Source organism: Lacerta agilis, chromosome 4 (assembly GCF_009819535.1).
Source record: "Lacerta agilis isolate rLacAgi1 chromosome 4, rLacAgi1.pri, whole genome shotgun sequence".
Taxonomy (NCBI): domain Eukaryota; kingdom Metazoa; phylum Chordata; class Lepidosauria; order Squamata; family Lacertidae; genus Lacerta; species Lacerta agilis.
This window is the reverse complement of record NC_046315.1, coordinates 90,038,997-90,060,826: the sequence shown is the minus strand read 5'-3', so window position 1 is coordinate 90,060,826 and position 21,830 is coordinate 90,038,997. Positions and strand designations below refer to the sequence as shown.

Here is a 21,830-nt window from a genome sequence, read left to right as displayed (position 1 = left end):
CAAAGAAAACTACATCTCCTCTTATGAAAAGTGAAAGGTCTAACTACACACGACACTAACTGTATCTAATCCTCCCTTCTCTAGTGGCAATTATGCTTAAAATCAACACACGTTCCTCGTGCTGCAGTTGGGTGGGGGAACCAAACTTCTATTCTGTGCACCAATAAATGCAGCGTGGAAGGGATTTTCACTAAAATCATAGTGGTGGGTGGGATGGTTAAACTTCCTCTCCCTGCACACTGTGGGCCTGATATCAATCACCCCCACACCTATAATTAAATAAGGGGAAATGGCCGTGTGATTGCAAACAACACAATTACCATCACCTGTAGTTTGGCTCTAAGAATTGTAGTAAGATACAGTAAAGGACCCTAGTAGCACTTTTGTTCACTGGTATATTGCCTGGTTAAAACACTTTTCACGGTGTCATGTCATTTCAATGATATGGCGATATACTGTGTCATAATTGTTGTAAGACTTGCTTAGATAAATATAAATATAAATAATTATGAAATGAAGCATTTCCCAGTATAAAATAAGGGAAAGGTTTACACAGGCATTTGATGGAGAAAGGGAATGTCTAACTAATGATAGCATACAAAGTAAATTTAAAGTTTAAAACATCATTTTGTATAAATAATTATGCTGTTTAAATTCAGGTACACATTAAATTTAATGTAGATGCCTTTTTTGTGTTCCGCAACTTATGCAATAACATTGCAACTGTAAGTACAGCTACTGGCATCTGTGATTGAACTGCAAATATTCATTGTAGCAGAAGAACAATGAGAGAAAAAGTTTCAGACTTAAGAGAAGCAGATCTTTTTCTCCAGGACACAAAACAAATACAACCAGTCTTAAAGAAACTGTGGTGTTCAGTTTTAGCTTCCCTAGAACCCATCATATTGTCTTCGTAGGCTGTAATCCTATATACCGGTACACACTTACCAATATGTCTTACTGAACTCAATGGAGCTTACTTCTTAGTAAAATATATAGGATTGTACTGTTACAAACCTTACTATTGTTACAAAACTTGGATGCCACCCCCCCCTCAATCTTTGCCAAGCCAAGTCAAGATTCCAGGGGGTTCCAGGAACTCAGTGTCTGTACTCCTTTGAAAAGCAAGACAAGTCAGAGGCTGTCATTGTTTTAAGTTATATTTAATAAATAATAATAATATTTTTTTATTTATACCCCGCTCAGGGCAGCTAACACCAAATATGAATTACAATAAAATGTAATAGAAAAAACAAAACAACAAACAAACAAACAGTTAATTAAAATACGGCTTAAAATACAGCTTAAAATGCAGCCTCATTTTAGTAGTAGCCCATAAATCATAAAGGGAGGAAATATCAGATATTCACCTGAGCCACAGCTATCCATGCTGGTCCTACATGGGCCAGCAAAAAAGCCAAGGGAAAATTTATATACCAAATCCCATATAAGGGGTCAGAGTGAGTCTAAGCCGAAGGCCAGGCGGAACAGCTCCGTCTTGCAGGCCCTGTCAAATCCCGCAGGGCCCTGGTCTCTTGTGACAGAGCTTTCCACCACGTTGGGGCCAGTGCTAAAAGGCCCTGGCCCCAATTAAAACCAATCTAACCTCATTGAGGCTTGGGACCTCCAAAGTGTTGTCATTTATGGACCTTAAGTTCCTCCGCGGGGCATACCAGGAGAGGCGGTCCCGTAGGTATGAGGGTCCTAGGCCACATAGGGCTTTAAAGGTCAAAACCAGCACCTTAAACCTGACCCTGTACTCCACCGGGAGCCAGTGCAGCTGGTAAAGCACTGGATGAATGTGATCCCACAGCAAGGACTCCGTAAGGAGCCTCGCCGCGGCATTCTGCACCCGCTGGAGTTTCTCGGTCAGCTTCAAGGGCAGCCCCGCATAGAGCGAGTTACAATAATCAAGCCTGGAGGTGACCGTCGCATGGATCACTGTGGTCAGATCAGGGCGAGAAAGGTAAGAGACCAACTGCTTAATACGGCGGAGATGGAAAAATGCCACCTTTGCTGTGGCTGCAACCTGCGCCTCCATAGAAATGGAGGCATCAAAGGTTACAACCAAAACTCTTGACAGAAGGCGCTGGCACTAATTGAGCCCCCGCAAGAGATGGGAGTTGGCCCCCCAACCCCATGTGGTCCTGACCCAGCCAGAGGACCTCTGTATTCGAAGGATTTAACTTCAACTGGCTCCCACACAGCCATCCAGCCACAGCTTCCAAGCATCTGGTCAGTGTGTTCAGGGCCGAGTCAGGGCAGCCATCCATAAACAGATAAAGCTGGGTGTCATCAGCATATTGATGACAACCCAGCCCCAAACTCTGGACAATCTGGGCAAGGGGGTGCATAAAGATATTGAAAAGCATCGGGGAAGGATTGCGCCCTGCGGCACTCCACACACCAAGGAGTGCCACGACGACAACTCCTTCCCTAGTGCCACCGTCTGTCCCCAACCTGAGATAAAGGAGTGCAGCCATTGTCAGACTGTGCCCTGAATCCCCACGTTGGCAAGGCGGTGGTCCAAAAGTTTGTGATCGATCATGTCAAAGGCTGCTGACAAATCTAAAAGAACCAGCAGTCCTGACCCACCTTGATCCAGCTGTCTACAGAGATCATCTGTTAGGGCGACCAGAGCCGTCTCGGTCCCATAACCAGGGCAAAAGCCGGACTGAAATGGATACAGAGCCAATGTTTCATCCAGAAACCTACCAAGCTGTTCAGCAACCACTCTCTCAATTACCTTACCCAGGTGTGGTTTATTCACAGATATTCTCCTTCAGTTTGCATGAAGTACAGATCGTACAGCATGGTCATCTCAAGAAGACTTGTTCCCAACAGCAGTGCAGCACTTGAGTCCAAGGCATGTCTCCTAACCTGCGTTCAGCCAGCCTGCCCCAAATGGCTCTCCTTTTTTCAGCTATTCCAAGTCTCATGCCAAAGGCCCCAAACTCTTCCTATGACACCATGCCCAAATATCCTGGAAACCTTCCAAATCCTGTCTCTGTTCATATCTCAGAAGAGAGGGGAAGGGCAGTACTCTTGCATTGCCAATAGTCATGTATTGTTTCTTAATGGGCCTAGCTTGGCCAGGTTGTTTTTTGCATGGACTAGTCCAGGAATTCCTTTGCAGCTTGTATTTTTCCTTCATATCCCAAATAATCAAAATCCTACCATTTATTAATTTCTAGGGTTTGGGGGAACCCCCCAACCTATAACCCTATTTTAGCCCTCATGCTCACTACATTCTTTACATCTTCTGTCGCTCTAATCATTGAAGTGGAGGGACACACTGTCTTACAAGCTTGCTCTTATGTACCTGCCATTTCCCACTTCAACAAGGCTATTGATTCTCAAGCCTGCCTTTCACTTGAAAGTGAAACATTTTAACACTTCTCTTTGAAGTCCCTTTCTTGTTTAAAGTTAAGCTTCACCCTCTTCATTTGCTGTGTTTTCCATCAGAACTATCAGCCCTATATGGAAATTATGTGTCAATGTCCTTCCCTAAAGAAACAAGGGGGATGTTTAATGCCTGTCAACGATTGTCTAGGTGTAACTTCTAAGACTGTCAACCAGTAAAAGAATGTTCAGTTGATTAATTGCCCACCTTTTAACTGATTAAATTTAAATAGATTTGCATGTTAACAAAACCTTTTTGAGATATGGAAGATGTAAGATAAGTTTTGTTTGTTAAATTGTTTTAGTCACTGTAAGGAGAATTTACCTTCTCCATTTTCTATTAAGTAACACACCTGGGACGTGGGTGGCGCTGTGGGTTAAACCACAGAGCCTAGGGCTTGCTGATCAGAAGGTCGGCGGTTTGAATCCCTGCGACGGGGTGAGCTCCCGTTGCTCGGTCCCAGCTCCTGCCAACCTAGCAGTTCAAAAGCACGTCAAAGTGCAAGTAGATAAATAGGTACCGCTCCGGCGGGAAGGTAAACGCCGTTTCCGTGCGCTGCTCTGGTTCACCAGAAGCGGCTTTGCCATGCTGGCTACATGACCTGGAAGCTGTACGTTGGCTCCCTCGGCCAGTAACGCAATATGAGCGCCGCAACCCCAGAGTCGGACACAACTGGACCTAATGGTCAGGGGTCCCTTTACCTTTAACACACCCAAACCAAAATAACCTAAAAAATAAGCATTTATGCTCCCAACTATGAGTCTTGCTGGCCTCACACTCCCCGTCTTACCCTCAAAAGCAATACCTTTATTTCTTTTCTCAATGAAGCAAAAAGCTTCAGAATGGGCAGAATTTAGGTAGGACAAACTACAGGGGGAGGGGGACTAAACCATCCATCAGCTCTCTCCATCAAATTCAGAAGCCACCATGACTGCTTTTAATCAGAATATTGGGTGATCCAATCACAGAGCTCATGCATGATATGTGATCTGACTCTAAAGTGGGTTTTTCCTTGCAGGTTCAGAGAGTTCTGCATTCAAGTAAAATAAATGTGGATGTAGCATCTCCCCAGGTCATTGTAGAGAGAGGAGAGGTAGAACACAGGTCTTATTTTGCCCAAACAAGGACTTCCGGCGGCGACGCCATTGCGGGTGGTCGTGGGCTGCTTCGGCTGCGAAGCACCCAGTCCATCCCGGGGGTTAGGAGCCCTGCTACCGCAAAGCGGGGCTCCGGTTGGGGTGCGGGAAGAGCGTCCCGCACCCTGGGCTCCCCGGCTGTGCCCGTTGTGGCTCCGAACCCTTCCCCCGATCCCCCTGTAAAGGGGGAGTGGGGGTGAAGGGACGACGGAGCCGGGCTAAAGGGGACATGCCCCAACCGGGATGTAAATGCGGCGACAAAGCCTGTGATGAGCGTCTAAGTTCTACCTGTCTTTAACGAGCTGATAAGAACCCAGTGGCTGTGAGTATTTGATTGACTCTTTGTATTCTTGGAACGATCTGGGGGAAAGAAGAAAGGCAGCCCGCCTCTCTCCCTTCGGGAGGTGAAAGAAATTAACCGTTTAAGTGACTGCTGCTACAACAATCGATAGAAAGTATCTGGAATTTGAAAACTGAGAATGCTGAGATTTCCCTTCGGGGGTTAACTGGGGAAAAAATATCTCCATTTGAAGTTTTGGTCTTTATACTCCGGCTTCGGAGAAATGGCGACGACTTGGACTGTCGTGGGAAAAAATTGAAACAAAGGAAGGAAGAGACAGGAACTGAAATCTGACACTCACCCTCCCTTCTAAAATGCTGGACTTTGTGCTCGCACTGGTATTGAACTCTGGTTTAAAGGATGAGGAAATGCTCACTGTCTTGAAGCTGGAACTGCTTAATCGGAAACTGCAAGTTTTGAGTGGAATTATAAATAAAAAGGACTCACTTTCCACAGAGGAGGCTTTTCAAAAGTTTTATACAATGGAATCAAACCTTGGCAAAGAGCTGGGAGGGGTGCTTGAAGGATGGTTCGAAACGGCTGGGCAACTCCGGGAAAAGGAACCGATTTCTGGGGGTGGCAGCCCTGGAACGGGAAAATTTATAATATCCAGACTCCGAGGTGGCAGCTCGGGGGCAAGGGACATGGAATTAAGATTTCTACAAGAAGAAGAAGTATGGCATAAAGGTAGGGAGGAGCCCAGAAAGGAAGTGATGAACACCCTGAAGCTCGATGCTAGGTTTGTGGTGAATGCCTGGATCTGTGGACACTCAGAAGAAGATAATTGGAGATCCGGTTCTGGTGAAAGACAGAAAAAGACAATGGACAGAGGGGGAGTGGGTTGAAGTATTAAATGTATAATCCAAATGGTCTGTCATGGTATCCGAAATCGGAGTGTGAAGTCTGTTAATTATAAGTTTATTTTAAATAAGTAAGGAGATATTGAATCTTAAGTCAAAAGCAGCATGATAAAGGATAGAAGAAATAAGTTTAGTTATAAGAATATATGGTTAAGATTTAGGTTATAATAAAAAGATCAAGATAATTGTGTTATTTTTAAGTAAAGTTAATTTTTTTTATAGAGAAAAGTTGTTAAGGAAATAGTATATTGATTTAAAACCGAAGGTGAAAAGGCGGGGGAAGTCAAACGTCAAGATTCAGAAGTAGAATTTTTTTTTTTTGTAAGATATACAAATAAGAAGAAGAATCCTGACATTATGTGTATTTGTATTTGTTTTTGTATTTGTAGGTGTGGGGTTGGGTTTGTGTTATATTACGAAAATGCTAATAAATTCTGTTTATTTTGCCCAAACAAGACTCAAGTAATGTCTAAAATCTTACTATATACCCACCGCTGAGAAAGAACTGTAAATCTTTAAAAGTACCCAAAGTTGAAACCATGTAAGTGATACATTTGCATCTAAGGCTCCTTTTAGTTTTGATTTTAAATATTTATCTTTATTCATTTTCAAGCAATTATTTCACATAAATGCTATCTCAATTAAGCGATAATAGAGGCCTGTTTCTTTAGGAAGCCTCAGAGAATTGGGACAATACTAAGTTCAGTCACTGGGTTGAATCCAAAAGTGGCCTTCCATGAATGAAAGAGGTACTTCTATTTGCTGAAGAGCCCACTTGCTGTACTGGAGATTCCCCTATGTCTGGAGCAGATTTTTAGCAGATGGAAGGGGCCGCAGGGGAAATCTTCAAAAATTGCCTCTATTAGGGGAGGTGTCTGCTGGATCAAAAGACTTTCCATTCACACAACAGAGTCAGTTAGTTGCACAGTAGCTGGGAGAGCATCGGACCAATAAGCCTTTTGCCATCTGACCTCTGGTTCATGGGACCTGCACAGGAGATGCCAAACTTTTGCCAGAACAAAACCTAGAAGGACAACATGTTCCCAACCCCTAGATTAATATGAGCACATTGAAAATACTTTTATTCAAGGAATGAGAAAGGCAGAAACCTGCTTGGGGATTTCTGACATGTGTAATTGAAACTTGGTTGGGTGAGCAGGGTATGTGAATTAGTTAGCTTGCCCACCTGGGTACCTGGGTCAGCTGGGGGATGAGCAGCTCACAGCCTATAGGTTGCTTTTTCCCACCTGGAGGAATAATATGGCGTGCCAGGAGGATGACATGCTACCAAAACACAAGCTGCTCAATATAGCCAAGGAGCTGCCCAAGGAGCACCGGGTGGGCATCATTGCTTGCTGTAACCCAGTTGTGCCACTCATTTGGCAGCAGATCAATGAAATGCACCTCCTCATACAGCAGGCCAGATTACTAATGGATCAGAGGTCTGTAGAAACACCACCTCTTTGTTCTCCTGAGTTATAATGTACAAAGTTTGCATCTTGTGTGGCACCAGTGGACCATATGGGAAATTCTTGGTGGACATTTGAGTTGTTGGTTTTTTAAAGGTTTTAATGTTATAATGTTAATTGTTTATGCCTGATTTAAACTTATGTATGTTTTAAGTATGCTTTAAGACGGCCAATATAATATGTTATCATCCAGCTCTGTTATCATCCAGCTCATCAGCAACTGGTATGTGAATGCCTCAGTACTATCGTTTTCTCTTCAATTCGATTTAAATTCTATTTCATTCTAAATTTCCCCCCCTGTACATTGATTCATAGAATTATGGAGTTGGAAGGGACCACTGTGGCCATCTGGTCCAACCCCCTGCAATGCAGGAATCTTTTGGCCAATGTGAGGCTCGAATCCCCAACCCTGGGACTCAGAGTCTTAGTCTCATGCTCTACCAACTGAGCTATCCACCCCAGCATGATAAAGTTTATTACCAAATATTAATAATTTTTGAAAACATTAAAAGCTTTGGTTTATTCCAGGATCCTAGGAAGGACTGAAGATTTATTTATTTTTATACTAGTAGGTATCGAATGTATTGCACTAATCTTAACAGACCAAACGAAAACTCCCTGAAACAATCTTCCTCTTTTCCAAAGAGAAATAGTAATTGAGTCTGTGCTTTTCTAGGATGCACCAGAGTGTAAAGCTACACTGCTCTACCTGATCCTCCTGAGGGTAATGATGACTCTAGCAAAAATTAAATCAGTTGAGAAAGCTTCAGGCAATGGACTAAAGTGAAGCTGCTCACTAACGTGGTGCATCCAAAAGCAAAGGAATGAAAAATGGCAGAGATTTCATAAACTGCACATCTTAAAGTTGTCCTCCTAAGGTAATGGCACAGTTAGAATTACTTAAATTCATCTATACCCCAACCTATTACAACATATCTAAACATTAAAGAAAACTGAATATAAGTGCATTCTGGATGGTGCATAATCAAGGGCTTGCATACTATAAGCAAATGCTTTTTTAAAAAAATCCGTAAGATACAAATGGCCTTCAAATGTGGGAAGGAAAGAGGCTTGGTTTCTGTATTTGCCTTCAGCCTCAGCAAAGTGTAGAAATGCCCCAAGGAGATGGATCCTGCAGCACTGCTGCCACCCTCTGGCCTCTTGGACCAAACAGATTAAGGAAAATAAGTGTGCCCTCTTTGGTCATTTTTTAATTTCTCTTTCGGATGCAAATCAAAAAGCTATTTATATTATAGAATTGTTGCGATTGTTTGTACACACTCACAAAACTCTTCATATATTTTTAGTAAGATGCTACTTTTAATCAAAATAGGAAATACCATAACAAGGACTAGCTAAGTTCCCCATCCTTCCCAAAATCCAGTGTACTTCAAGTTTATGCTTCAAGGTTTTTTTTGGGGGGGGGGGCAACACAATAAGGTGAGATAGTTTTTGTTGTAACAACTGTTCAATGTACATTAGACTCTCATTTACACAAAGCAGAAACCGAACCAAATATAATAAGTTGCATGAAAAACAACGAAGTTTCTCCTTCATTTTTGTTTGTTTTTCACACTCAGTTTCATAGTTTCTTCTGGTTAATTTAACTAGTTGATGTTTAATAATGTCAAAATCTTTTTGCTATTCTGCAAGTAAGGAGGCATGCAGATGTTGTACTTTGACATTAATTGCCTCCATCAGTGCTGCTTCAGAAGCAGTATCTCCAAGTCCAGGTTTCCTTCCCTTGGTAGCTATTTTGTGTACTTTGCTGTCACTGTTTTTCTTTCTAAGATTATAGCAAGCCACAAAGGGAAAACTCACAGTTCTGGAGGATGCTGTTTGCTGTTTTTGTTTGCAAGATGAAATAAATCTTTAGAAAAAATTAAAGTTCTGTTAAATCCATTGAAATCAGTTGTAAAGACTTGGTAGGGTCTGAGTTGTTTCTTCAAGCTGCTGTTTAGGCTCTGTGCACACATGCCCTGCCTCCCCATGAAAATCATATTGAGCCAGTTCTCTGGCTTCTGAGATTTGAGTAGCCTACACATTTTGAATTTGTCCATTTCCGCACTCTAAACGCTTTCTGTGTGTGTTGTGTGGGCATCCGTCTGTCTCGAGAGCTTTTGGGGGTGAAGTCAAACTGCTGGAGAATCGCAGCACCTGCTGTGGCTGCAAATACTGTTAACTCATAACTGCTACCTCCCTCCCACATTGTTTTTTCTGTGTTAGCAGCACAAGCAGACACAAGCCTGGGCAATGTGAATGGGAGTCCTGGGATGCCGAGACAAGACCCCCATCTCGGCCTCGCTGATGTGGTCCAAAAGAAAGCAGAATAATACATTTGGAACTATATTTGACTGCAGGAGTTGCTGGAAGGAGGCGTACAAGACACCATCTAACTCTCTTGGGACTGCACTCTGGATTTATGTAGGGTTTACTCCTTACCCCAGCTGTTGTGTTGTTGGACTACAATTCCCATAACCCCTAGCTAACCTTTTCTTCTGAAGATGTCCTGTAAGGCAATGGGTACAGATTTACTCTTAAAGCCTCTCATGAATGAGTATAGCCACAAAGTGGCAGAGGCTTAGAATCATGCATGAACGAAGTTGCACTAACTAGAATATGTGGCAAAATTGAGCTATTTTCATATCCTTTTATACAAAATCTGTGGAATTAACATCAAGAACCATAAAAAAGCAGAAGCTGCTTGTTTTCTTTCAGTGTTGTGCTTCAGGTCGGCACAAATTCTTAATAGTCATGTTGAGATGTCCTTAACCTCCCCACTATTTGAGATGAAGTACAGTATTTTTTATTTAAAAAAAAAACCTGAGAAAGAAGCAACATTTCAGTGCAGATTTAGAAGCTCAATGTAAAAATATTCTTTTGTTAAATTCACTCTCCACAGTGTAAAACACACATCTACAGCAAGTATATTATATTTTCTTGATCGACAGATTCATTTGATGATGTTTGGGGGAAGTGGGGAATTCAATTCTTTTCTCAGCATGAAGGGCATGTTTTGAATACTGAAATGTAAAAAAATTAAAGCTTTATTTTATATATACTGACAGCAATGCACCACCTGCATTGAAAAATCACAACTACATGAGTGAGACTTTACTTTCTGCAAAACAACCCAGTCTTTTCCCATACACAATGCAACTTCTGTAACTACTGCACATTGAATGTCTGTATGAGGTTGTATTCCCTGAAGTGTCTTTCATACATTAGACCAATAGCTTTCAGAAGACAATGGGAACTAATGCTGCAATGTACAGTATTTATAAATGTATCACTACACTCCCTTAACATCCAATGCCAAGCAGGTTTCTAAACTGCTCATAATCCATTGGTTAGAATTAGTTTGGCCAGTGGCCCATCTTATCACTGAGGAGAGGCACAGGGCACACAAAGCACGCACAAATACATATGAGTGCTACCACCACCAAAGCTAGCAAGGAAATGCAACAAACTGCAGAAGGGGGTGGGACCCTGTTTCAGGACCCTGACATGGGGGTACAGTTACTTTGACCCTGTGGTCCCAGTCAATATGGGGGGGGGGGACATATCTGAAATCTGAATTTTTAAAAACCTCTCATTTACTCTATTGGGACACTTTTCCCAATTCAAATTGCAGGCATAAGGGATCTGACTTGGGACTGCAATGTAGCTTACTTTTTAAATTACATCCCACCTTTCCTCCAAGGAGCTAAAGGTGAGTACATAATCCCCCCCCCCCTTTCATTTACCGGTAATCCCCACAACAACCCTAAGAGGTAGGTAAGGGAAGGCTGAAAGGCAGTGGCAGTAGGGAGCAAGATGTTAAATAACCCTCCCCTCCCCACACGCTGCCATCCTGATGCACTAACAATGGTGCTGAAGATGGGGAAGATCATGACAAATTACTGCAGCAAGAAGATCTCCTGCAATATTTGGCCTTTTGCCTCTAGCTGCAATTTAACCAGAGGCAGATCTTCAAGCAGGGTATATCTAGAAAATCTTCTCTGACTTTGGTTTTACTCCAAGACAGACAAGAAATCAGAGACTTTTGAAGTTCTGCTGTTTGCCTTGGAGGTAAGCATTACCAAGCTCTTGGGGCATGTTTCCAGGCTTAAGTCTACTGACCTTTGCTGGCATCTCTAAACTTGAGATGCTGCATTAGCGACCACACAGCTTGCCAGCTGGCTTCAATAAATCAAACTCCTAATCTTAAAGCTGGTTCACTCAAAAACATTTCTAAGAACATGGTGCTTAGATTAAAAAGAAAACTGCTGGGCAATCACACAAGCTTTTCCTATTGCTTCTGCCCTGTAATATGAACCAATAGAAGATAGCTTGCAGGTTTGCTAAGCACATTTGCCACCATTTCCTTCTCCTCTTGCTTCCTAACTTAAAGCTTGCAAGACTCAGGCAGCTGTAAAGTTAAAATAGCAGCATTTGAGGCCTGGGGAGACACCACTGATAAGAGAGCAGCTAGCAACATTCCTGAGGTCAGAGTTGGGGGCAGGCTGCCAGTTGCCAACTACTAGCATATATTTTCATTGCAAACCCAAGGACTAGAAATGTACCAACTATGTGAAATGAAAAATGGGAGATTTTCACAATTCTGCATGCAGAATTGGAGTTCACAGCTCATTCTGATCAATGTTAAGTCCAGGTAGTATATGAATGTTCCCACAATGGGACACATTGCAGTGGGACTACTTCATTAATAATATATTAAAGGTAAAGGGACCCCTGACCGTTAGGTCCAGTCGCAAACGACTCTGGGGTTGCGGCGTGCATCTCGCTCTATAGGCTGAGGGAGCCGGTGTTTGTCTGCAAACAGCTTCTGGGTCATGTGGCCAGCATGACTAAGCCACTTCTGGTGAGCCAGAGCAGCACACGGAAACACCGTTTACCTTCCCACCAGAGCAGTACCTATTTATCTACTTGCACTTTGACATGCTTTCGAACTGCTAGGTTGGCAGGAGCTGGGACCGAGCAACGGGAGCTCACCCCGTCACGGGGATTCGAACCGCCAACCTCCCGATCAGCAAGCCCAAGAGGCTTAGTGGTTAAGTATTATCAGCTTTAAAAAAAAAAATCAAGTGAGTGCATCTAATATTTGACTGTTTGCTGAAGTTTCCCTCAACCCCTATAACTGTTAAAAGTGAAACAGATCATCCCAAGAAAAACAAACACAGAGAATGATGAGGATAGTAGTTAACTAAGGAAAAAGACAGAAAAACACGAAAGAAAGGGGAAAATTCAAATGGATCCATCCACAAGAAGAATGGACACGATTGTTAGAAAAGATTGCCCTCCAGACTATAGCCCCTCTCTCTGGTGCACCCTGAGAATCTGCTCTGGAGGGCTGATGGGTAGCAGGAGAAAAAGGTAAGTCCAACGAAATAACTGCTTCTGAAGGCTCTTTGGTTTGCTTCTAGAGCATTTTTATATTCAGCCACAAATGGCAAAAACTGTATGCACAGACTTCTGTGGCATCAAAACTTGTTGTTTTTCAAATGTATATCCCACCCACTTGTTTTCAAAACTCTCTTGGCAAAGCTGTAGGAATGAACTTAAGGGAAGAAAAACAAAATAAAAAAGAGTCTCAAAAGTAAGTGAAATGCCAAGTTCAACAGCTATAGAATAATCTTATATATTGTTATGGTTCAGTAGGCAAACACAGAAGAACAGATTTATAAATATTCCCTTAAGACCATTAAGTTTTAAAATAAGATTTGCAAAGATCTTGCAAATCCCAACCGTAAAGGCTTACACTACTTAGGGCATATTTAATAAACCAAGAAGTATTATTTATAAGTAGTCTGACTTTATGCAACAGTTGGACAGCTGTGCTGTTGGTCTCCAAATCTGTCAGTATTTGCAGATTTAGAATTGTTGCTCAAAAGAATTCCCCATGGCACAAGAAACTAAACACATTCTTTTGTGCAAAAGATAGTGTTCAAAGGGATGTATCAGTAATTGAAAAAAGTATTTTTGTTACTCAAGTGATTTAAAAGTATATAATAAGTTTTGTACAATGTTTATTGTTGTCAATAGCCTTTTATATTAAATGGTTTCATAATCCATTTATTGCAATGCAATAAATGCAATAAATTATAGCTTTGTATGCCTGAAAACATTATAGGAGCAGTCATCACTGAAAAGCACCATACTGATATGACAAACTAAATAACCTCAGGGGGCTCACGGACTAGGGACCTCATTTTATAACTCATTTGTTTAGCAAATGAAACACAAAACACTGCTTTCTTTTCCCCTCTGGAAGCAATACAGTTCTACAAGCCTCACACACATAATGGAAGGAAGTAATGGAGTGAGATAATCCTCACGTTATTTCTGATGGCTGAAATCACTGGAGTTTGCCATGCATTTCAGACAGTAAAAATGAAGACCATTAAATCTATGAAAGCAAACAAACAGCTAAGCTGTTAATGAAGTGTTACAAGAGAGACATACTTTATTTCTTTGGAATTATTTTTAAAGTCAGAACCACCTAGTCAAGCCATTGAAGATATTAGCAAATTAGTGCAACTAATAATTCACCCAGAACACATTTGCTTTTAAGGAAGATAAGTAACTCGGTCTAGAAACCAGCCCTTATGAGGAAAGGCTGAAGGAGCTGGGTATGTTTAGCCTGGAAACGAGGAGACTGAAGGGAATATTCAAATATCTCAAGGACTGTTACATGGAAGATAGAGCAAGTTTGTTTTCTTCTGCTCCAAAGGGTAGGACCAAAACCAATGGATTCAAATTACAAGGAAGGAGATTCTGATTAAATATCAGGAAGAACTTCCTGACAATGGAATGGTCTCTCTCAGAAGACTGGACTCCCCTTCCTTGGAGGTTTTTAAGCAAAAGTTGGATGGTCATCTGTCATAGATGCTTTAGCTGAGATTCATGAATTGCCAAGGGTTGGACTAGATGACCCCTGAACCTTCCAACTCTACGGTTCTAAGTATTTTAAGAACCTATATATACATAATTAGGGGCAGGGTATCCACACAGAAAGAAGTGTTTGAGCCAGCACCCATTCAGAAAAATATTAAGCTGTTTCTGTGGTGACAGCAACGTCCACTCTTTGTTCAAATATTTTCAAATATTAATTCCATGTGGATATACCTAGTGTCTTCCATAGTTACAAATTCTAGGCAGGTAACTGTGTAAGCCTGTCAAAGCAAAAATAACAATTTTGTGGTATTTTAAAGACTAACAAATTCTTTTCTCCTGCCTTAAAACAGATATGGCATTGGAATTTAAACCTTCCTCTACTACAGCCTTGGGAAAAACCTTTCCTGTATAGATAATATTTGCATTGGGGGGGAAATTCATGTCATATGACTTCTATGTCTTTTAAAAATTTCCATAAACAACAAAGCAAAATGAATACAGGCATGCAAATACTAGCATACACAGTGTAACAACAATAACTACTACTACTATTATTATTATCAGGAACAATTAACATGTCAGCTAGTGGCATCCTAAAATAATTAAAATGTATTATTTTATATCACATTTACTTAAAATTAATTTAATTCTCTCCAGAATACAATATGAGAGATTTCCAACTAAGGCATATTCAGGGCAGACCAAATGACTTAATTCTATTGATTTCCATTGATGTACTCTGACTAACAGATTTGTTTGAACAACTCGTTGCTATTGAACTATTCAACAAACAATATCAAATTTTGAACGAAAGTTTTAAGTTCTGTTTTTCACTCTTATATAACTCATTGATTTAGCAATTAATATGTAGTACCACAAGTTCTCAAACTATTCATTAACCACTAGAGCAATCTTAATTTCAATACATTGTTTAAACTGAATTAACGTGGTTCATTGTAGTGTGGGGTGCACTGACTGAACAGTTTTAAAATTCAAAATGCTAATTCGTCGACCCCCCAATTGTTAATAATAAATAAACAAATAAGCAAGCATGGAAGCCCTAGTAAATATTGTAACCTAAAAATGAAGTTCACAGCATTGGGAACAGGGTGGAAATATAAGGCTCTGTAAAGATTGAAAAATTATGGGCCTATAAAATGTGGAAAAAATACTACACAAATATTATGAAGCATCCACTTTAATTTGACACGTATTTCCCTTCAAATACTAAAAAGTGCAAAGAAAACATTGGAAGAACTTCACAATAGCATTAAAAAGGATTATGTAGTTGTGGTTGTTTTTAGAGAAAGATACTTAGAATCTGTTGCATTATTTTTAAAAACATTTCAGAAACATTTCAGAAAACTTTTCATAATGTTAGGCAGCACTTACAATGAAAAAGAGTAAGAATAAAAAACAAATAAAACTATGTTCATTGTTTATAAAGTACTAATAATGGGCACAATACAGCCAACATTAAGCATGCATGCACATGGTTAATCTGCCCACTGAAATTAATGGGACCTAAAGGTGCTTAGCTCTGCTGATGCCCAATAATGTTTTGGCTAGGATACAGTAAGCTGCTTTAGGTTTCAATAGCACCCATGTCTTTCATGCAATTTCTTTCCTATGCCTAAAAATGTATAATACCCCACAGAAGACAAGCAAGAACCATACCAGCAGGAAGCTGATGTGGAAGATGTGAATGGGAAGAATACACACACACACACACACACACACACAATTCATTTATACCCCACCCAACCTTTTCCCTGATGGGACTCAAGTAAGCTTATACATTTTTTAAAAATGGAAATCTAGAGCTACACTCAGTCCACAATTCCTCTCAGTTTGGAACATGAGACTCTACTGTTTTGATAATTTCCTGTGGTCATCCTCTTTGTGTCATGTATATTAAAGAAGCTGCACATCTGAACTTTCCTTTAATGAGGGTGATATTGAAATGACACTGTCATTTCACTTGAATGTATTATTAGTGTTATCTGTAGAATTAATTTTTCACTAGAAGGCTTAAAAATTCTTTATTTTTGACTTTTGTAAGCCACTTATTTACTCCGATTGGGGCCAATTGTATGATTTTGAGTAGAAAAGCAGCCAGTTGCCCACCACCAAAACTCTGCTTTAGCAGAGAGACTCTCAAAGGTGATTTTCTTTTGTTTTAATATTCATACATAGCACATTGCAGCATCTGGTTTTAGACTTCTACGGCTTAAAGGACAAATGTATAGAAAATAGACCTAGCAATGACACCTAGCAGTATGCACCAGATTTTACAGCAAAAGGATCAAGTTTGGATGACAGTAGCACAGCAATACCTTGAGTTTTACACAGAATGTGTAAATTTGAGCAGTGTGTACTTAGTTATTTGTAGATGCCATTTCAAATCTAGATTTCTTGATCTATTTTATGCAAGAGTACAAGTCTACACCCTAGTCAGCCCTTGTATCTAAGTAGGATAGCCTAGAAGACTTTGGTCTATCCTGTAGGTACTTCTATATTGATGCTCCAAAACCCACTTTGTCAAAATGAGCAACAGAAATACCGGTACATGGGAGGAAAGACAATGCCTGTCCTTGTTTAAGAGACAAAGAATCAGTGGCCTCTCTTGACTGACTGGTGTTTGCTCACAGCCTCCTTTCTGGTCTTTCCAACTCCCAGGTTCCATGCACTTCTCAGCCATGCTCTGAAGTCATTGCAACAGTATTCAAGGGTTTTCACATCATTTTTTGCTTTGTGAGGACAATTGCTTTTTGTTACCACTCAACATGGCAGTCCAATGGTGACACTTGAGTAGAGTGTCTACTCGAGTAGAGAAGAAATGAGAACAGGGAACAACTCTGACACCCTGTAATTTGAAAAAGGGCAAATCATGACTCGCAGCACTCTTTTTATAAGCTGTTCTGCTTCACGTTAGTTGTTATGGCCATTTGTTGTACTGATAGAAGCTAAAAACAAAATTAAATTAAATTGTAAAAGAACTCTGAAATGGAACTGTTGCCATGTTCATGGTGGCTTTGCACAAGATGCTCCATAGCTCATATTATGAGAGATCCAGAGAGCCACAAAACACACACTAGTATCCTGATTCAACAATTAAAGCATCATATATCTAAACCACTCCTTTCTGACTTAAAACACATTGCTCCTGCTGATAAGGGCTGTTTACTCTGCAGTTCTTTTGCAGTCAGTATGGATTTAAATCATGATTTAAATCAAATCCACCCTGTTTGCAGTTATAGTATCTGATATTCCATCTAGATGTGAATTTACTTCAATGATTCAATACTATATACCGTACTATTGTGTTGGTGGTATAGTAGTGAGCATAGCTGCCTACCAATACTATATACTATCAAGTTTCTTTTCCCTCTGTTCCCATGCCATTATCACTTACCCCTACAGATCAGGAGTCCTGGATCTATTCTGCACTGTATCCTTTCATCCTTGATAAGGGAGTCCAAAGACATAGCAAATGGGTACCATCATTTGAAGAGCTGTCCCTGTGGTAGGCACTTGCATTATTTTCTAGGAAGATAGGAAGCACCCTTACATCTAATCAAACCTAGATCAGTTTTACCTGCTGTAGGGATCATGGGCATAGCCAGGATTTATGTTGGGGGGGGGAGGACACCCACTTGTCATCATCCTCTGTCTGACTAAGTCTAGCTGATTTGGAATGAAATGCTTCAACAACAGTTTTAAATTACTTTCTTTTCACCCCCAAGTGCTCAGAAAAAATCTGTCAAAATCTTGTCATTTGAAAACTAGGAAGTTAAATTAAAAATAAACATCAGGGAGTACCTTTCATAATGTTAATGAGTATATTTTGCAAAAATGACACCTTTTCCATCTTTTTTTAAAAAAATCTAAACTAAAACAAGTTTTCTTGGATTTGCTGAAAACCTTTTTAGCACTTCCTTCTCAAATTCCTCTTTTTTCCAATACAGTTTTTTGGTGCACACTCAGTATGCATAGCCCATTGAGACATTTCCTTGTCATCATCGGCCTTAGCCAAGTCTTTACTCTCCGCAAGGTACTGAATGACCGGTCTACAGTACAAGGGGTGCATGGCTGAGCAAGAGAGATAGCCACTTAGACCCACTGCTGTAGTATCTTAAATTCTGATGTTCTGCAGAGAATGGCTCACATATTTCAATGAAGGATGAAATGATATGCTACTTGCATGAGTGTAACAAAAACCTTAGGGGAATTTCATATTGCTACACTATCTCTCTATCCCCAAAATCAATTTTACAACTTTACAGTTCAACTGATGTTCATATTAATAAACTCCCCAATGGTTTTTTAACTTTGCCAGCTTCTTAAAAGTCTCTGGCTCCCCACCCCACAACACTGCCACCAAGGGGCAAAAACAGACTACAACCACACCAGCAGAACTTGCCTCAGTTTTTTTTTTTTTTAAGAAAACAGAGGGGAGTATCTGTTTTTACCTGGAAGGCCACAGGTTCCCCATCCCTACTGAAGGGGTCATTTGTTTCAATACTAATAATTTTATTATTTATACCCTGCCCATCTAGCTGGGTTGCGGCAGCTACTTTTAAATTAAGCCATGATGCCAACAAGTGGCAAGAAACATGGAACCCAAGCCAATGCATCTGTCTTCAGAAATAAGTTTGCATACAGTCACAACCCTAGTATTTGAAACAATGTTATTTGAAATAACATTGTCGGTATCCAGTTAAAAAGATTTTAAACTGAAATATTCGAGAACCTTTCATCCCAATCTGACACAACAAAGCCAGTCAATTCAGTTTATGAAGCAATACAACTCTGCAGACTTGATCAGCAGAAACACTAACTTTGTAGCATAACAGTCACGTGTGAAGCACCTTTTGTTTTGTAATTTGGCTATGTGCATTGCACATCACTTTTCGGCTCTACAGGAGCATGGTAGTCATGGGCTGAGATACAAAGTCAAGCGTGGGGAAAACTGTTTCCCCCCCTCCCCATCTACCAAGCACCTCACTGTTTTATTCACAACTTAACACACATTAATGTTCAGGAGTTCATTCCATGCACCAAGCCAAATGCTCACAGCATCACTCCCCTAGCGCTGCGTGTTCCAGTCAGCTTCTCGCCCGGCATGAAACACTTTGGAGTTAACACACAAGCTGCCGTTCGAAGCCATCATCAGCGCTGGTTTTCAAATCGCAAGGAGTCACGCCTCGGGAAACGCTTGTTCCGGGGCGCCAGGAAACCGATGCCAAAAATCGAGATCACCAACAGCCACTAGCCTCCTCGCCCCTACGACGATTTGACTGGTAGGCCTACACCTGGCTGACCAAAACCTGAAGCTGGATAGAAAAGCAGCAATGCATCGCAGAAGACTCCCAAAACTACCCGGAGCAAAAGGAAATTGCCTAGGCTAGTTCTTTCGGATGGGTGCAACTAAAAGCGGATGTTAAGCTGCTGGATCTCTGCAATTCCGTATTATCACTCCCACCCCCTCACCCAGCGAAGGGGACTCACCTGCGGGTGCGGTTGGCGGGGCAGCCCCCCCTGCGCTCCATGGCGGCGGGCACGCAGCTGGTGAGCTCGGTCCAGTCGGCGTGCAGCCCGCAACTCCAGCCGGTGGAGAAGCGCGAGAAGAGCCACGTGTCGCCCTTGTCCCCCTTGTCGCCTTCAGGCGGCGTGGCAGCGGCGGCTCCCGGCCGGTGGCAAGTGCACTTCTTCTGCCCCGCGCGGCAGTAGCAGGGCTGCTCGAGGCGGATGTTGCGCACCAGGTGCCTCCCGAAGGTGGTGCCGCCGGTCTTCTGGATGTGCAGGAACACCATCACGTCGCGGCCGCGCATGTCGAAGCGCGCGCGGCGGCACAGCTCCGACAGGCCGAAGGCGGACCTGCGCCCGGGGGAGCCCGGCGGGCGGGACGAGAGCCCCGCGGGGTCCCCGGGGAAGCGCTGCCTCCGCCGGGCCGGGTGCACCCCGGCGCCGCAGGGGGAAACGGCCGGAGGATCGGGCGCAGCGGCGGCGGGCGCGCTAAGGCAGCCTCCACCGGGAGAGGCGTACTGGTAGAGGACGAAGAGGAAGAGCAGAGCCAGGAGCGGCGGCAGCAGCAGCCAGCGGCTCAGCAGCCGCTCTTCCATGGCGCCCGGTGTCGGCGCTCCCTTCACTCTCCGTGTCGGGCTCCCCCGAGCTCCGGGACGCTCCGCTGGGGAGAGCGAGAGACCCGCGACGGCGGCAGGCGCGGCTTCGGCTCCCTCCGGTGTCCCCGCAGCCCCATGGCGACGGGAGGGAGCCCCGCGCCCCGTCAGAGATCACGGGCTGCGCCTCATCCCCTCACGGCGGCTTTGTGACGGCAACCACGAAGAGCTGTGTTCCGTGGCAGTTATGACGAGGACATTTATTTTAAAATATATATTTTAAAAAACTCCCTCATATAACTGTCACCTCAGCCGCTGAGGCAAAGCGCGAGGCGTCCCCACCAGGTGCGACCCCGGCGCTTCTTATCACTCGCCGGCGCGCGTCCGTTACTGCCTCGCGCACGACCGTTATCACTCTCTCTTCACAGGGGGAAGAGGGGAGCTTCGCGTGTTTGCAAGCCAACCAACGGAGGGAGGGTCTCTTTAGCGGCCAATAGCGGAGCTCAGCTCGCCGGCAGCAGTAGCCAATAAGAAACCATGGCGAAAAGAGGCGGGGTGATGGTTCTTGGCTCTCTCCGCCCAGGCCCCGCCCATCACCTATCGACTTGGGCGGAGTTGCGCAAGCGCAGTAGATAGAGCGGAGCGGGAAAGTGAGTGGTACTTGCTGCTGGGTCTTTGCACGTGGCGGGGATGCTTCTTCTTCCTGTCAGTTGCTATGGCTGGAGGAGAATGCATTTTTAAAATGTGGTTCTTTTTGGGGGGTGGGGTGTTATTGGGTTGTTGTTTTTATTTTGATTATATATATTGTGGTTTTATATGTTGATCTTGTTTTGTGAACTGCACTGAGACCTCGGGGTATATAGGGCAGTATATAAATAAAATCAATCAATGTGTTTGTAGTGAATTATGACCCTTGTGGTCCCTTCCAGCTCTGCAATTCAGTTTTCTCCAGGCACTCAAAGAAACCAGCACCTTGCTTGCACAAGCTGTTTGCACTTGAAGTGGTCCATTTTAAACAGGTTTCTTTTCTTTTCAGTGTACAGTTGGCCACAAAATACACCGGGCAGAAACTGTGCAGTTGGAAAGCTGATAATGTGCAGTTGGAAATATGGAGGAGACAAAATAGATATGTTGTGCATATTTGTTTATTAATCATTTAGTCTGCTCCTACAGAGAACCCTGTTTATTGAAACCAAACAAATTCATCAGTCAGAGATTGATGCAGTGAGCCACAAAACATCCACAGAAACTGCCCATTCCTCCATGGCAGCCCTGACTACTAATATTAGCATTCAACAAATCTGCAGGGCATCTCCATCATCCTTCACCAAACACTATAAAATGGATTTTCATGCCTTAGCAGAGGGTATGAGGTTCCTCCACAATGTTATTTCCTGTCAGTAAGTGGTCCCCAGTCTAATTTTGGGGCTTTAGTATGTCCCATTGTAATTTGCTCTGGAGTCTGCCAGGAAAATGGGTCATTGGGTTATTACTGTGAAGGATCCTTTTAGTTGTAGGCCACACCTGCATACAAGCCACTAACACAAGAGCATTTGTTCAATAGCTGAGTTCAAGGGGACCTGTTCCCAAACAAATGTTTACT

The 21,830-nt window shown here is 42.5% G+C and overlaps 1 protein-coding gene across 1 annotated transcript in view; it reads right to left on the bottom strand.

Annotated features, from left to right (window-relative positions):
- The window catches only part of HS6ST3 (heparan sulfate 6-O-sulfotransferase 3), a 164,830-nt gene extending 144,398 nt beyond the window's left edge, over positions 1–20,432 (bottom strand). The window contains exon 1 of the mRNA XM_033147898.1: positions 19,617–20,432. Coding sequence (XP_033003789.1) covers positions 19,617–20,230 — 614 coding nt within the window. The 5' untranslated portion in view covers positions 20,231–20,432. The remainder of the gene's footprint in view (positions 1–19,616) is intronic.
- Positions 20,433–21,830: the final 1,398 nt, after the last annotated feature.